We start from the raw sequence: 15,334 nt of genomic DNA on the forward strand, positions 1-15,334 counted from the left end.
GAGTCATCTGTTGTCGGCAATTGTTGTTGTCGCCGATGCGCTTGCTGGCCAATCCCGACGGTGCGGTGCACGGCATTTAGGTAGGCACCATGCATCTCTCATGACTCGCAGTGGCTCGTATCTTAAATAGACATCAGTTGTCAACGATGAGCATACATCAAATCGATAAGTCTATCTAGACTCTATGGTCACGCTTGCAGAGCGAATGAACCGCAAGAAGACCCAAGCGGGCTTGGTCCCTGCCGCCGTGAAGCCGCTTAGAGGGTCGGTCATAGCAATACAAGTTTTGATCGGAGGAAAGCGAGGGTTGAGAGCTGGTTGAGATCATCGTAACTGAACGAAGGCTGCAGCATATTCAGTGAGAAAGTTGAACTTAGTCGGAAGTGTCCCCTTCCCACACATTGGTGCAGTGACACCACAGCCAGTGACTCATAGAACCATCTAGTGGCTCCCGGATTCCCTTCCAACCATGTACAACGTCACACTGGGTTTTCAGATTTCACCTCCAACTGCAAGAAGTTCCACACCATCTGTCCGGAGGTGGGAGTATCAGAAAGTGAGGTTGAGTGGGCGGATGAGAGCAACTTAGAGGATGAGGAGAAGACGAAGGGGGAAGTGCAAGCGGAGGAATGCTAGGAGGGAGTGCTTTCGGCCTTTCTCACCGAAGCGGCTATGCCCACTTGTTGCATCAAACTGAGAAATTATTTGTTTGATGCAAACGCGTCACTTTTGGCCGTTGAAGTTTCCACGATCCGCGGACCCTTCTCCAGTCCGCCGCCCCTTCCGCTTCTGACCACCAGAATCATCAGGTCAAAATAGCCTACATGCGGAAAGCGGCCCCGACCTCTTTCCTCACATACACGGCTCACCTGCAACACACCACATTCTCACCCGCGCAACCAAAACAAAAGCCCATCACTCCATCACTCCATCTCACATCTGCACCTCAAAACTACACCAACCACCTAGCAAGAGTAATCAACACAATCGCTATGCCAGCCAAACGTCACGGTCGAGGAGGCCAAAGCCAGAGCCCAGGGCAATACCAGAACACTGCACATCCCTCGCACAACCACAGCCAGGACCCGTGCCACCAAGCTCATCACCACTCCAACCTTCGAGGCCAGTCTCACCACGACCACCAAGACCAACAACATCAACAGCAAGAGCAAGAGCAACAGCAACAGCCCCAAGGCCAACAACAGCAAACGCAGTCGCCACAACAGCAACGACCTCACCACCAAGGCCACCAGCAAAATCACCCCAACGGCACGAGCACCGCCGCACCAACAGAATCAGAATCAGGATCAGCAGACCAGATCCCCCCCACAGATCCCGCTGAGACGACGAGGCTCTGGAAGATCGTGCGGCTGACGCTGATTCTGAAAGACGAGGGGGACTCCGAGTGGGCTGACCAGAGTCGGTTGAAGCAAGGGGCGAGGGAGATGGTGGAACAGGAGGAGGTGTGATCCATTTTTACCTTATTGCATCATCACCATCATTAACGATAGGGACTATACGTCTATCATCGTAGATCCAGGGCTTTGTATTATAACAAGGAGAGTTCCAGGAAGGAAAGAAGGCAGCAGCACAAACTCCGAGAGAACTCCCCAAACGCAGTCATTCATATATACATACACACAGCCATAGATAAAAATCAAACCCTCCTGACCCACCTCCTCCAATCCTTCCCCCTCCTCCTTCTGACATCTCCCATCTCCACTCCCTCCTCTTCCGCCGACCCGGCTCCCACCATGCTCGAACTCGCCTCGACCGCCACCTTCTCCGCCCTCGCCGCCTCCATCCCCTTCCCCAGCTCCTCCAGCGTCTTACTCGGCAAAACCCTCAACAGCCCACCACTACTACCACAACAACCGCGCCGCCGCCGCCGCTCCTCGTCGTCTCCATCCCTCATCCTCCCCCTCTTCTGCACCTCGGGTATCCACGCCCACGAAAACAGCGTCCCGGTCAGCATGACGCACCCAAACACGACGAAGACGTACCCCAGATTCTCGCCGGCGACGTCGTCGGCCTTGACGCCCTCGAACCTGGCGCGCCGCAGTATCCACTGCACGAGCACGGAGCCGAGCTTCCCGCACGCGGCGGACACGCCGTGGCACGCGCAGCGGTAGCGCGTGGGGAAGATCTCGGCGGGGAGGACGAAGGTGAGGGTGTTGGCGCCGAGGTTGAAGACGAAGTAGATGAGGCCGACGAGCGCGACCGAGAGGGCGTGGCGCGCCGTGTCGCCGGTCGCGAAGATGGCGCCGCCGGTGGCGAGGAAGAGGGCGCCGAGGGCGACGAAGGAGAGCGTCAGGGCGCGCCGCCGCGGGAGGCGGTCGCCGAGGAGGATGAAGGCGGCGGAGCCGAGGACGGACCCGATGCTGACGGTGATGATGTTGCGCTTGGCGCCCTCGACGAGGGCGGCGTGGATGTTGTTGCCGTCGTTGTGCTCGTGCGCGGAGAGGCGGCCGCTGGGGGCGAGGACGTTCCAGGTTGGTACACGTCCGCCTAGGGCGGCGACGCGGGCGTTGCGCTCGGAGCCCTTGAGCCAGAGTTTGGCGAGCGTGCGCGGGTTGCCCATGCCCAGGCCGTAGAAGGCGAAGTCGACCAGCCACCAGGTGGTCGAGGTGCCGACGAGGTACCAGATGTTGCCTTGGGCGATGAAGTAGTCATAGAGGTCGGCGCGGGAGAATTGGACGGGGAGGGGCGGCTCGCCCATGTCCATGAAGTGACTGCTGCCTCTCGTGTGCCTGAGGGGTCCGTGGGAGTCGGGTTCTGGGATGCCGCCGCCGTAGACCTCGTCGGTGTTCTTGAAGGCGCTGTCACCGTCGTTGCGGACCTCGAGCTCGTAGAGGCCGGGGTCCTTGATCAGGAAGCGGAAGACGATGGCGAGGAGAGCTGGGATGGCGCCGACGCCGGTGACCCATCTCCATATCCTGTCAACCTGTTGGCGGCAGTCGCCAATGCTGGGGCTTGAACACTTGTCGAGCTGGTGCTTGCTGTTGTAGCCCATGACGACGCCGAGGCCTACCAGGTTTGCGATGAGCTGACCGAGCGGCTGCATCAAGAACACGGAGCCCATCATACGCGTACGCGCATGTGTAGGAGACCATCTGTGCGGTTGTCAACGTGAGGCTTGGAGAAACACTCCGGACATGATGAACTCACTCGGTAGTTATGACTGCACTAAGCGGATATTCAGCGCCAATGCCTATTCCCATGACGAAACGCCATACCAGGAGCCATGCGAGGATGTCCATGGAGCCCTCGCCCCTGGAGGCGGAGGCGACGCCCAAAGTGGAGAAGATGACAATGACCAACTCGACGCCATACAGCCGGGTTCTCCCGAACTTGTCGGCAAAGATGCCGAAAACAATCTGGCCAACAATGGAGCCGACGAGGGTGGTCATGTTGATGAGGAACTCCTTCTGAGTGTCGTCCTCGTCGGGCCAGTAGACAAAGTACAAGGCGTTGATGATGACATTGAAGGTGAACAGATTGTACGAATCGGTAAGCAGGCCCAGGGCGGCAACGGCCCACACGAGCCAGTTGAACGAGTTGCCATCTATGGTGCGCCTGATGATATGCAGCTGCTGGGTTCTGGTCTAGTGGGCGATCAGCAGCGGCTCTGCGGGAGGGTTGGCGGGAGACTCACGAAGGCGGATGCGTCGGGAATATGGTGGATCGAATTCATGCTAGCAGGTGCTTCAGGTGGTCATGTACCGGGCATCGTCCAGACGCAGGCCGGCGACCTGGTGGTGGTGGCTGTACCGAGGAAGGCAAGAGCGAAGGCGGAAGGCGGAAGGCGAGCGGGAACTGCACGGCGGCGCAGCTGCACAGCAGGACCTGAGGGCCGCCGGCTTGGTATTGGCTGAGCGGCAGACATAAGCGGGAGGAGCGCCGTTTCCGCCACCCAGCGCAGCCCAGCGCAGCCCAGCGCAGCCCGGCGCAGCTCCACCTCTGCGCCTGTGCCGACTTTCTGTCCTGCCCACGCGGGCGACGCGGCCCGCTCCTCACGCGATGGATGCGACCCGGCTGCCTTGATTTTTTTTCAAGCCTCGCTCATCTCATGCCCTCGCAGCCGCCCGCCTTTCTCCCAGCCCAAGCCGCACAGCTGCACAGCTGCCCGGCTGCCCAGCTGCCGCCGCCATCCTCTGCCATGGCCACGCCCGCCCTTCTGGACTCGGCCATCGCCAAGTCGTCGCAGCTCTCGAAAATCATCTGGGCCAGCTCCTCGACTACTCCTGCCGCCGTCAAGCAGCTCGTCAGCCATGCCGCCCGCCTGAGCCGCGCCCTCGTCTGCCTGCGCTCCCTGCCCGCCGCGCTCCAAGCCGACGCGCCCTTCGTCGAGACTTGCGATCGCAAGCTGGACGAATGCGCTGCCTTCATCCACGAGTGCATATTGTTCCGCCGTGACTCGATCCTGGACCCTGATGGCGGCGCGCTGAGCCTGGACCGCAATGCCTTCCCCGCCGGACGCGCGCTGCTGCTGAGCGGCGAGCTTCTGGTGCGCACCGAGCAGCTCGAAGGCCTGCTCCGGGATTATGGGTGGGTGTTCGTCCGCCGGAGCTGATGGAAGCCGCGCTAAACTCAAAGCAAGAATCGACAGTCGCACTGCCCGCGGCCCACCACCACCAGATGCCGCTTCCGCGCCGCGCCAAACAGTGCCTCCCGAGCTCCGCAGGGCCTGCACCGCGACCGTTGTCAGCTTGCCTTCAGGAAACCATGCCGGGACCGAGCCCAGCAGCGACACCCACTCCGCGGCCGCATTTTCCATGACGGACGACTACCACCACGGTGTCGACGTCCGAGGCCGCTACCAGCTCAAGCGGAAAGCCGAGGCGTCGCGCAATCGTGCCCCAGCCCACTATTCGCCAGAAGTCGGCGGCCAGGCCACCCCGTCCATACAGCCCTCCTCGCTCGGCTCAACATGCAGTCCCTCGATATCCAGCACATCCCCCAGCCTGCAGCAAAGTTCCATGACCAGCTTCACCTCCTCGAAAAAAGCACCACAAGAACCTTTGCCCGTCCACAAGAAACTCCCTCTGTTGTCTCTCGGACCCGCGTCTCTGCCTGCCCATGTGGCGGCACTGTGAGTTTGTCAAGTAGTTGCCTATAGTCGTGGCCCATCTCTAACTACAACTAGACGATTATACACCAAAGAAAACTCGAGTTTGCCCCGCGACATCCAGTTGCTCGGCTGGCGGAAAAGCACACATCCGGACGGCAGTGTAATAACGTGGTCCATCCAGGGCTCGGACCAAGAGTTCGTGCACTACCGTAAGCCGTTACCCCCGCACGGTCCACATAAAGAGCCACGCCTTGACCATCTACACAGTGCCACACAACGCTTTCCCTCTCACGCTTCACAAAGACCACGGCGAGGAATCCGTCATCCAGTTCAGCACTCTCCACAAGGTTGCCCTGAGATCCGAGAACTCGGAGCGCTTCTTTTCATCAACCCGCGTCGTCTACGAATTCGTCCAAAACGAGCCCTTTATCTGTTTCCAAGAGGACATTCGCCATAAGCATCTCGTCGACGTCTTCAACTTCCACCTGATCCTGAGCAACCGGAGTGGTTCAAGTACATACGGCGAAGCTATCCATGGCCATGTCAAATTTTGGCGGGATCGCGATCCTCCCTTCCATCACTCCATATCCTTCTTCGGTAATCACGCAGGGAGAGACGTAGAATTCCCGATTCTCCGATTCAATTCCCAGGCCGTGTCAAGAAGAGTAGAGAAGAGAGTGAAGCTCACCTTTGCTTTCCCTCCAAAGGGAGGCCAGAGCAAAGGCTCGTTCAGGGGCTTTTTCAGACGCTCTCAGACCAGTGAAGCATCGACGCCCGTGACAGACCACCTTCCCAACATTTCACAGCCAACCCCGCAGCAAGCAGCGCTCATGATTGACATGAAATACCTCGATCTACGTTTTGATACCGTTGAAGGTAAGCGTGCCCCCTTTGAAGACTCGGCACTGTTCGTTCTGGTCGCTTACGATATCACGCGTAGATTTCGATCGCTTCATGAAATCTTTCCAAGAGATTCGCGCAGCCGATGAAGCTAGTTGCACCTTCTCCATGGCAGATATCTCAGCCGAGCTGGAAAACACCTCCGTGGCCAGTGGGCTGCCTGCTGATCGTGAAAAGGCAGAACTCGAAGCGCTGCTGCTCACTTCTCCAACAATCCCAGCCAGGGCGGAGCATGAGGCTATCTCGCCAGCGATATCGCCGATGTTACAGCCACGGCTGGATACGATGACAGGGCACCTGCGCATATGAAGAGGGATGCACCCGATACAATCATTTCATTTGCCGCAGCAACGGATCCAGCTCCAGCATCTCGAACGCGAGTGGTTCTGGATAGCTGGTCTGTCACTTCACATGCATGCAAGTGAACGAGGCACCTTTCCGCATCCGTCGGTCGCTTATTTCCGCATTCGTACTCTCCCTGTTAAGAATTAGTCGAGACCGTTGGCACGGCATTTCTTACTTCTTCTTAGCCAATGATCCACTGCCCCTCTCAGGAGTGTCGCGGCGCACTGCCCACTATGGCTGTGGGGTTTCGAGATACTCGATTAGTGGTCCCCACGAGAGGCTAGTTGCTGCGATGCTTACATGCCAACGCGGGCTTCCGGCTGTTTGATTGGCTTATTCCAGACGTCGGCTAACCATTTCAGGATATTTTGCTCGCAGCATTCTAGCACATGTAATCGCACATGCCAGCTGAAACTTTCTTAGTCCCATGGATAGCCTGACTGGAACTCAGCTGCACATGAGCACTTATCTCTGCCTCCTGTTTTCACTTCTCAGCTCCCCTTCATGTGGTGCACGGAATGATGAGATAAACCCTATCTAGTGCCTGCAAATGATCCTATAAGTTCGAGCAGGCTCCCATATCGAATCTCCAAATTTCTACTATATTCATAGCACTACGACGCAAAATTTGTCAAGATTCCCAAACATGTCGGATAAGAACACCAAGGGTCCCAGAAAGCGCCTTGTCATCTGCTGCGATGGAAGTTGGCAAGTGGCAGACAGGCACTACGACAACTCAACAACGCTGTCCAACGTTGGGAAACTCAGTCGCATGATTCACCCCGAGTCGGAGGACTCCGGAGGAATCCCACAGGTTGTATACTACCAGTCTGGTGTCGGCACCACGAGTCACAGCATTGTCGACTATGTCGTATCGGGCAGCTTCGGTGCAGGCCTTGAGGACAATGTCCTGACAGCGTATCACTATCTCTCGACCAACTACCACCACGCAGACAAGAACCATGCCGCGGATGAGATCTTTCTGTTTGGGTTCTCCCGGGGCGCTTTCACGGCGCGTGCTTTGGCTGGGCTTGTGACTGAGCTAGGATTGATCAGACCAGCTTACCTGGAAGAGTTCAGGCGTGCCTATCAACTCTACCGGAAAATCGGCAACATGGCCGGAGAGCGCAACCTCGGAAACATCAAATTCATTGACAAGGTGAAAGCACTGAAGCCCTTGCTGAAACAAGATGACTATCAGTTCATCTACCGCCTCCACCACGACGCCAACGAGACAATGGGCCCGGACAGTAAGATGTTCCCGAAGGTGACAATCAAGGTGGTCGGGGTATGGGACACGGTGAGTTCAAGATTCCCGATTCTGTCTGCGCTCTGCCAAAAGATGCTGATATCGAACCTAGGTGGGTGCACTAGGCATCCCAGAAAGCATGTTGTCCAGAGCAATCCCTTGGTTCAACGGCCACTTCAAGTTTCACGACGCCGCGCTAAACTCCAGTATGTTTCTTTGAGAAACCTCTACTTTCTCATCAGTAATTCGAATGAAGCTGATGGACCACAGGAGTCGAGAATGCCTTCCAGGCTCTTGCTCTCGATGAGCATCGCGGCGCATTCACACCAACGCTGTGGTACCTCGACGAAAAGTTCATGGACGGAAATAAGACCCCCAACCTCAAACAATGCTGGTTTCCGGGCTTCCACGAATCCATCGGCGGCGGCGACACGCAGCTCAATCACATGATCACGAAGCTGCTCCCAGACTCGGAGATGCACGACATCACACTCGCGTGGATGTGCGACCAGGTCGATGGCCTCCTCCACTTCAACAAGGATGCGTGCAACAAGATCCTCCTCCTCAACGAGAGCAGCGGCGCCGACACTGATCGCGTCAACTGGGCCACGGCCTTCGAACTCGACATGATGACCCTCGTGCAGACCTTCCGCCTGGACGTCATGGGCGGCAGCCGCACGCGCACCCCCGGCATGTACGACCTCAGCGACGTGCAGTGGGCATCGTCTCGCACGAACGAAACCCTCCACCCCTCGGTCCGCTACCGCGCCGAAGCCACCGCCCGCTCCTGGTTCCCGTACGACCCGCCCGCCCTCGGCGGCCGCCGGGGCTGGAACCTGCCCAGCCTCCTCCCGCAGATCGGCGTGCCCCGCTGGAGCTGGGAGGAGAGCGCCGACGGCAACGGGGCCGTCTGGGTCCGTCCGGCCGTGCCGGCGCTCTGGCCGCTGCACGCCCGCGCGGAGCCGAAGAGGGAGCTGAGCGAGTGGGTCATCAGAGAGGTGCACGGGCGCACCAACTTCGAGGCCCGCCTCCTGCCGCCCAGGCTCAAGCAGAGGTTCACGAAGCGGAACGCGAAGCTGATCGAGGAGGCGGCGGCGCACGGGCCCGGCGGCGTCGACGGCAAACGAGATGGCGATGTGCGCACGCAGTTTTGGACTCGGACGACGTGGGGAGGGGGACGCGAGGGCGTCAAAGATAAGGTCGGCGGGCGGCTGGGGCCGAAGTGGATGGTCGAGTCGCTCATGGCGGCGGCGACGAAGGGCGTGGGCGAGAGGGAGAAGGAGCCGCTGGGAGAGGTGGTCATGCATGCGGGCGTGAAGGAGGCGATCAAGCACGGGCATGTCGTCGATGCTGCTGGGGTGGGGGCCAATGGCGGTGGGTATGGTGGGGGTGGGAGGGAGGAACATGGTGGGTATGCGGAGGACCAGCATGTTGGGAAGGGTGGGAAGAAGAATAAGGGCGGGAAGAAGGATGTTAATGTGCACCCGGCCGATAGATTGGAGGATCAGGCGCTGGAGCAGATGATGAATGGTGGGGAGGTTAAGGCTTTTTGATGGATGAAAGATGGATGGAGGCGGACGGGTAGGATGAGGTGGGTAAGAGTGAAGGATTGAGAGAGAGAGAGAGAGAGAAAGAGAGAGAGTATCCTGAGCTTGAATAAGCGAGTGGTGTGCAGTTGTAATGGAACAAATGTTGGTAATGTTACCGTTCATTATCGTCTTCTCAGCAGTCTCCACACAGTCACAATGCCATCACAGTGTATCGCTGTCTGTAATGGCTGCCACGAGAATACTATCTGCAGAGGCTCTTGCATGGGATGATGTCACGGGTACAATCCTGGCGACTCTCGGTAGGAAGCCCAAACAGTGCGTCCAAGCTCCCTTTGATGGTGCCTATGGAGGTCAGGCGCAATCCTACGACGTCAGTGCTCCCCGTGAGTTGGGCACTTGGTCCTTCGGCCCGAACTTTGCAAGGGCACCCCCGGCCAGCTTAGAGACGGGCTGAGAGACTTTCAGGATAACACTGATACCTGCTTCATAGACCGGGAGATGCCGCGGGGAGAGTGTGTGTCTGGTACTTGCCAGCGTTCAACCACCTCCCACTAGCCTATTTTGGAGCGATAAGCGAGCGATGACAAGACGGGACCCAATGGGACAGACGCACGTCGAACAGGCATGAGATCTCGGAATACGGTGTGCTATCTCTGGCATTGGGTCCAGGAGAGATGGAGGGGAAATCTGTGTTGAGCCTGTAATGTGAACACCGTTTAAGTGAATTCCAACATCGCCTTTCAGGAACCGCGTGTCATGAGTTGACAAGCTTTAGGGACCTACTTCTTCTTGAACACTGACGTCGCTCATAGTAGAAGAGCATTACCACGTGTACACTGATGCATGTTACTAAACCCAATAGTCCGTAGCTGGGAATCTTCGGACTCTTAGCTGGAGCACATTCTGGCGTCGGCGCAAGACGCTGACAGCCGGGGTGAGGGGTCCAAAGGAACCGACAGCTCGGTCGTGGCTATCGTCGGCGGTGGTCTTGGAGGGCTCTGGAGTGCCGCCCGTAAATGATGATCCCGGCTTCACATCCACTTCGTTGGATTATCAACAAACCTCCGCAACATTTCGGGACTTGGAAGTTGAGAAAGAACCAAAGAGAGAAGCACACCCACACCTTCTGACCTCTTTCCAGACGGCCGGAAGGATGCCCGACCATAGTAGTAACAACTTCAAACGGCCGGTAGATTGTTGGTATATCTCGTCGTCATTCTAAGGTAGTCAAGGCTGATCGATCCGGTAGGGCCTCACTTGCCTTGGCTTGACGAGGCAGCGAATGAAGACCTCACGAATCCGATCCTTGCCGAGCTTTATCGAATGCTGATGGAAGAGCTGGATGCCGAGGAGGAATATCAGGGTTTGGCAGATGTTTTATTGGTTCTGGAGAGGCGAAGAGGGTCAGCTCGGAGCTTGAACGGTGTTGAATGTGGAGGTGGAAAGTGTGGGCAGGAGCAGCCCTACTTCGTAGCGACTCACAAGCAGGAATCAGTTTCTGTTAGCCTAGGCCATCCCATCTCACGAATAACAGATCATTAATGACGACTTGAGAACAACGCGGTTTCCTTTTCTCTGTTGTACAGCTTCCAACAACACCCACCGCCTAAAAAGAATCTACACGCACATAGGTATCACAATCTAGAATATAGCAACGGTAGCAGACCGATCAGGCGAGGGAAAAAAACAAACAAAGACCCGTATGCAACCGCCCGCGCGCTGAAGGGGAAGAGGAAGTACAAAAAACGCAACAGCAAAAGCCCATCATCGTGACCGCATTCCCGACTGCCATGATGCCTGCAGTGAAGAAAGAGAGGAAGAGGGATAAAAATGTGCATGTGCCATGACCGTCAAAGAAACGTTGGGGAGGGAGCCACTACTGAACGACGTTGATAATACCGCAACGCCAGGAAAATGCTCCTAAAAGATGCTCCAAAGGAGAAGAAGAATAATAATACACTGATGAAGACCAGAAGTTTTTCCCCTTTTCGCTTCCAGGCTCCGTCCATCCATCATGATGACGAGGAATGAAGAAAAGAATTGAACATCCCCGGTGCCCTCCTCCGCGCCGTCGTGGTCGCCGCCGCCGCCGCCACTGCTCCACCCCCCCCAAAAAAAATACGATAAAATAAACGAAGTCTTGTCCTATATGCACCAACACCCCTCTGATGGAAAAAAGCAGCCAAAAAAGATTGCGCAGGCGTTACGACAAAGGAAAGACGTTGGGCATGTACGCATGGTGGTGTGGTGTGTAATTTGAGAAAAGGTGAAAACTGAAAAGCCCTCTTTCCTCTAAGCTCTCCACATCAGCTCTTCATCGATAGGCATGGGCGTCAAGCTCCGTTCCAGCTCCTCGGGCAAGGGGTGGCGGTGGTGCTCTTCGTCGTCTCTGGACGACGAATAGCTCACTGACGACGTCATCGTGGTCGGGGTCGTCGGCTCGGGAGGGGACATGTTGACGACATCTTCTGGGTAGTCGTCCGTGGCGGATTGCACGACTAGTTGCGGGGGTGGGGCCGACCCGTAGGACGACGACAATTCGCCGCCGCTTTCCGCTGTTGATATTGTTGCAGCAGAAGGACCACCTTCCTTCAGCTTGCTCAACCTCTCGGCCCGGAGCTCATCCCTTTGACGCGAGACTTCCTTCTCATGCTCGATGGCCTTTGTCCTGCGATCTTCGACGTCTTTCCTCCGGACCACCTTCTTTAGCGCCTCGCTGGCCTGGATGAGGCCGTCGATGCTGATGGCGTGGTTCGTCATCTGCTGGTTGATGTAGTGATACACGGCGCCCGGGTTGTCGCATTCGATCAGTGCCTTCTCGTTCAGCTTGAGAAGTGCGAGCGCAACCTGAAACAAGAAGGTCGAGCCGTCGTGCATGCACAAAACGACATCCCAGACCCTGTAAAGCGCCTCGGCGGAAAGGCAATCTGTGAAGACGGATAGGAACCACTGGAAGGTGAGCGCTTCGAGCTCGATGCTGAGATCGTCAAAGTGTGCAGAGAGCTTGGGAAGAAGCTCAGCCACGTACTGCCGGAGGACAATCTGGTCGGCCCGCGAAGCCAAGAGCGAGTGATCGTAGTAGCTCTCTGGCAGTATCGTCTCGATCATGGTTGCAAGCATCCAGAAGGCATCTTCGGCAGTTGGCATGATCAAGAGAAGACACGCAGTGATCAGGTTCATGCCCTGACAATATCCAACGGCGTGGTTGCGACGAGCATATGCAACAAGGACCTCGTTCAACTTTTGGACACCAGGTCCACGGCGGAAGAAAATGTTGTCGGTCAAGGTCCTGTGTATGTCCATCTGAATCTGCGAAACCACGACTGGGTCGTCAACTCCGTTGGCCACCAGGTCCTCGTAGTATCCGGGAATCCTCATGGCGGCGGCGCCACTGCACTCTGCCCAGATCTTGGCGCGATAGCTGACAGGGATCCCTCCCAAGACGAGGTTCTTGAACTCTTTCCACTTCGCTCTTCCGATTTTGCCCTTGTTGCCCAATCCAGCGGTTCCAATGATCTCTCCATCGGTGAGTAAAGTCTCGGGCATTGTGTTTTTCCCGCGTCCCTCGCTTGCTGCCACAGCATCACCCTCGCGCTTTCGTTCCGCTCGCACTTTTCGCAAAAACTCATGCCATCTAGTCTGCTTATCGCGCTGTAGCGAGTTGTGCAAGTCGGTCAACTGGTCCAGCAGCGCCTTGACAGGGTCTGGCTGTGAGCTGCCAAAATCGCCCGAGATGGGGCTGGCAGGGCCACTGATGGTTGGTTGCGAGATTTCTGCGGCGCCTGATTCAACGCTGAGGGCTGGCTCAGGGTTGTTACGGACAGCCGGAAACGATGCGTTGTTCTGAACGGTCACCTGGGGAGCCTTGGGCGTCTCTTCGATGTCGACTGTAGTCATGGGCGCGGCAACGGGTGTATGCGACAGCAGTTCGGTTGGGAACGTGGCGATCTTGAGATAATCTTGCCAGCTACGTTTTGCCGACTGGATGTCTTCTGTTTGCGAAAGTACGCTTTCCGACCGTGGCAGCGTGTACGCCTCTTCTAGTACCTCGGCTGGCATCTCCTCGTCACTATTTCTGGAAGTGAGCATTGCCCGTGCAGTGCCGAGAGACTCGCTCTTCGTATGTTGCTTTCCCTTCTGCAGGGCGGCAGCCTGTGCCTGTGCCTGCCTCTTCTTTCGTCGTTGATCATAGATGAAGCCAAAGGAGTCGGTGAGAAATTCAGAATCACGTCCGTAGTAATTGTGCGGCATCAACGTTGGCGGTCTTGTTTCCTCTGGTAGGATCATGTCCATCTCAACAGGACCGATGTTGCTGACAGAGCGGTTGATGGGTGGGCTGGAGCTTGGTAAATCAGATGGCGCGGTCTTCTTGATTGTCCCCGTGGGCCCCAAAGATGTCCTTGCCCCACGACCTTTTGCTTTTGCCCTTGGGTCTGTCTTTGACGAATCCATGGAAGCTGCGCGCTGCGACCGTTCCAGGTCCGTGCCATTGGGCGGGGCCCTGCCTCTCAAAGCACCAATTTTGTCATTTTCGCGGTTTGACTGGTTGTTTCCAGCCACCAGCCTCATCGCCCACGAGGCAACAGAGCCCGATGATTTCCGAGAGGTGACGGATGAAGCCTCGTCCCCACTTTCCAATCTCTTGAGGTGGTCGACGGCCTTGGAGACAGGCTGGGATGGAGGCGCGAACAAGTCACTGCTAAGGCGTTTCCGCTGAGCGCCACTGGACGCGCGCGAGCGGGTCTGGATGTCCTCGTCATAGGCACTCGTGACACTGGGTGTCTGGCTCCTTCTCTTGTTGGCCAGTGAGCCGTTCCAGATGTAACTTTTCCAGTTCTTGGTTGTCTTGGTGGCGGCGAGATCGGCAGAGTTAACGGAGTGATCGTCGCTCAGGGCCGGGAAGGCGGTCAGTGAAGCGTCATCCTCCTGCATCAACTCCCTATCACCGTCATTCTCGTCGCTCATGGCGCGAGCCAGGTGCTTGTCGATGGGGTCCTCGGGGTGCACGCTATCGAGGTCGACCAGGCTCTGTCGCTTCGTCTTCCTACCTCTCTCGCCGGCATCGCCGGCGCCGTTTGGCGTGGGGCCCCGCTCGAGCAGCTTCAGACGCTCGTCAATGTCCAAGTTCGAGACCTCGCACTCCTGCAGCATTTTCCGAAGGATTCTTTCCCGCTCCTCGGCCTTTCTTCGCAACGCCGTGATCTGGGCGTCGCGCTGCGCTAGATCTTGCGCCAACTGCTTAACCACGCTGACGGGCCCAGACCTGGCCAACATCCGCTCAATCTGGTCGTCGCTCGCATGATGTAGGTTTCCGGGGACGCTGCGGACGTCTTGCGGGGTGTCGTCGAAGAGGGCGGAGCGGTCGTCGGAGGAGGGCAGGGTGGCGAGCAGGCTTCCCACTATCGACTGCACGGGCTTCGAGGACCGGGGGACGGTGGGCGGGTCGGGGAGGCCTGCGTCGTCCTGGGGCAGCTGCGGCGACTGGGGCAGCTGCGGCGACTGGGGCTGGGCCAGCAGGATCTCGTTGAAGCGAGCGGCGATGGGCGAGGCCTCGGGCGACGGCGACAGCGAGGGAAAGGAGGTCAGGCTCTTGTCGGACGGGGTCGGGGCGCCAGACCTGGCGAGCGAGGCATGCGAGGCGGTCTTGCGCGGCCTGGTGCGGCGAGCGGTGGCTCCAGAGGCAGACCTGCGGCTGCTCGACGAGGCAGAGTGCGTCGACGAAGCGCGCCGGGCGTGGGCGTCATTACCGGGCTCCATGAACGGGGCGGCGTGGCAGCATCGAGCGCGTCGGGAGCAGCGTGTCGGGGGCGGCGGTGTGGTTTTGACGGCGGAATTTATTGGTGGGAGCTTAGGAAGCACTGCTCGCGGGCTCTGCGTCATGGGCCGGGATGTCTGGGCCGGGCGGTGGAGTTCGTTTCGGCACCGGGGTGCGACGTGGAAAACCGCGCAGTGAGCTGGCGTTTCGCGGCCGCACCGCAGCGGGGCCTGGGGCGCTGAAGAGAGCAAAGAATTGCAAGGCGCAAGGGCTCTCGAGGGAATGAATGCCCGTGTCAACAACGGCCCTGGGCAGCATCCGCGAGCGTGATCGCCCCGACAGCCGCGCCCACGGCGCCCAACCTCGGCCGCTACATGCCTCAGGCCAGCCCGCTCCCCACACAATCTGCCTAAGCCCTACGGGCGCGATCGCAGACCCTGTGCCCTGCCTGCTCCAGGCCCTGC

General features: G+C 57.9%; 5 protein-coding genes across 5 annotated transcripts; 3 read left to right on the plus strand and 2 right to left on the minus strand.

Moving 5' to 3' along the window:
• Nucleotides 1-824: 824 nt before the first annotated feature.
• BKCO1_6000178 (uncharacterized protein) lies at nucleotides 825-1,469 on the plus strand (the record flags this gene model as incomplete). Its single annotated transcript, XM_020277825.1, has 1 exon — nucleotides 825-1,469. One exon carries the CDS (start codon nucleotides 825-827, stop codon nucleotides 1,467-1,469), a length of 645 nt encoding a protein of 214 aa, XP_020133828.1.
• Nucleotides 1,470-1,657: 188 nt separating this feature from the next.
• Nucleotides 1,658-3,694, minus strand: BKCO1_6000179 (phosphate transporter; the record flags this gene model as incomplete). The annotated part of the gene is made up of 3 exons (XM_020277826.1): nucleotides 1,658-3,113; nucleotides 3,169-3,605; nucleotides 3,656-3,694. 3 exons carry the CDS (start codon nucleotides 3,692-3,694, stop codon nucleotides 1,658-1,660), a joined length of 1,932 nt encoding a protein of 643 aa, XP_020133827.1.
• A 375-nt stretch (nucleotides 3,695-4,069) lies between these two features.
• On the plus strand, nucleotides 4,070-6,280 carry BKCO1_6000180 (uncharacterized protein; the record flags this gene model as incomplete). Its single annotated transcript, XM_020277828.1, has 5 exons — nucleotides 4,070-4,548; nucleotides 4,610-5,092; nucleotides 5,147-5,280; nucleotides 5,339-5,947; nucleotides 6,012-6,280. The coding sequence occupies 5 exons, from the start codon at nucleotides 4,070-4,072 to the stop codon at nucleotides 6,278-6,280; spliced, it is 1,974 nt and encodes a 657-aa protein (XP_020133883.1).
• Nucleotides 6,281-6,962: 682 nt separating this feature from the next.
• Nucleotides 6,963-9,118, plus strand: BKCO1_6000181 (peptidoglycan binding domain containing protein; the record flags this gene model as incomplete). The annotated part of the gene is made up of 3 exons (XM_020277829.1): nucleotides 6,963-7,616; nucleotides 7,678-7,771; nucleotides 7,836-9,118. The coding sequence occupies 3 exons, from the start codon at nucleotides 6,963-6,965 to the stop codon at nucleotides 9,116-9,118; spliced, it is 2,031 nt and encodes a 676-aa protein (XP_020133884.1).
• A 2,289-nt stretch (nucleotides 9,119-11,407) lies between these two features.
• BKCO1_6000182 (tbc domain-containing protein) lies at nucleotides 11,408-14,872 on the minus strand (the record flags this gene model as incomplete). The annotated part of the gene is made up of 1 exon (XM_020277830.1): nucleotides 11,408-14,872. The coding sequence occupies one exon, from the start codon at nucleotides 14,870-14,872 to the stop codon at nucleotides 11,408-11,410; it is 3,465 nt and encodes a 1,154-aa protein (XP_020133868.1).
• Between the last annotated feature and the right edge of the window lie 462 nt (nucleotides 14,873-15,334).

This window comes from Diplodia corticola (genome assembly GCF_001883845.1).
Source record: "Diplodia corticola strain CBS 112549 chromosome Unknown scaffold6, whole genome shotgun sequence".
Lineage (NCBI taxonomy): Eukaryota > Fungi > Ascomycota > Dothideomycetes > Botryosphaeriales > Botryosphaeriaceae > Diplodia > Diplodia corticola.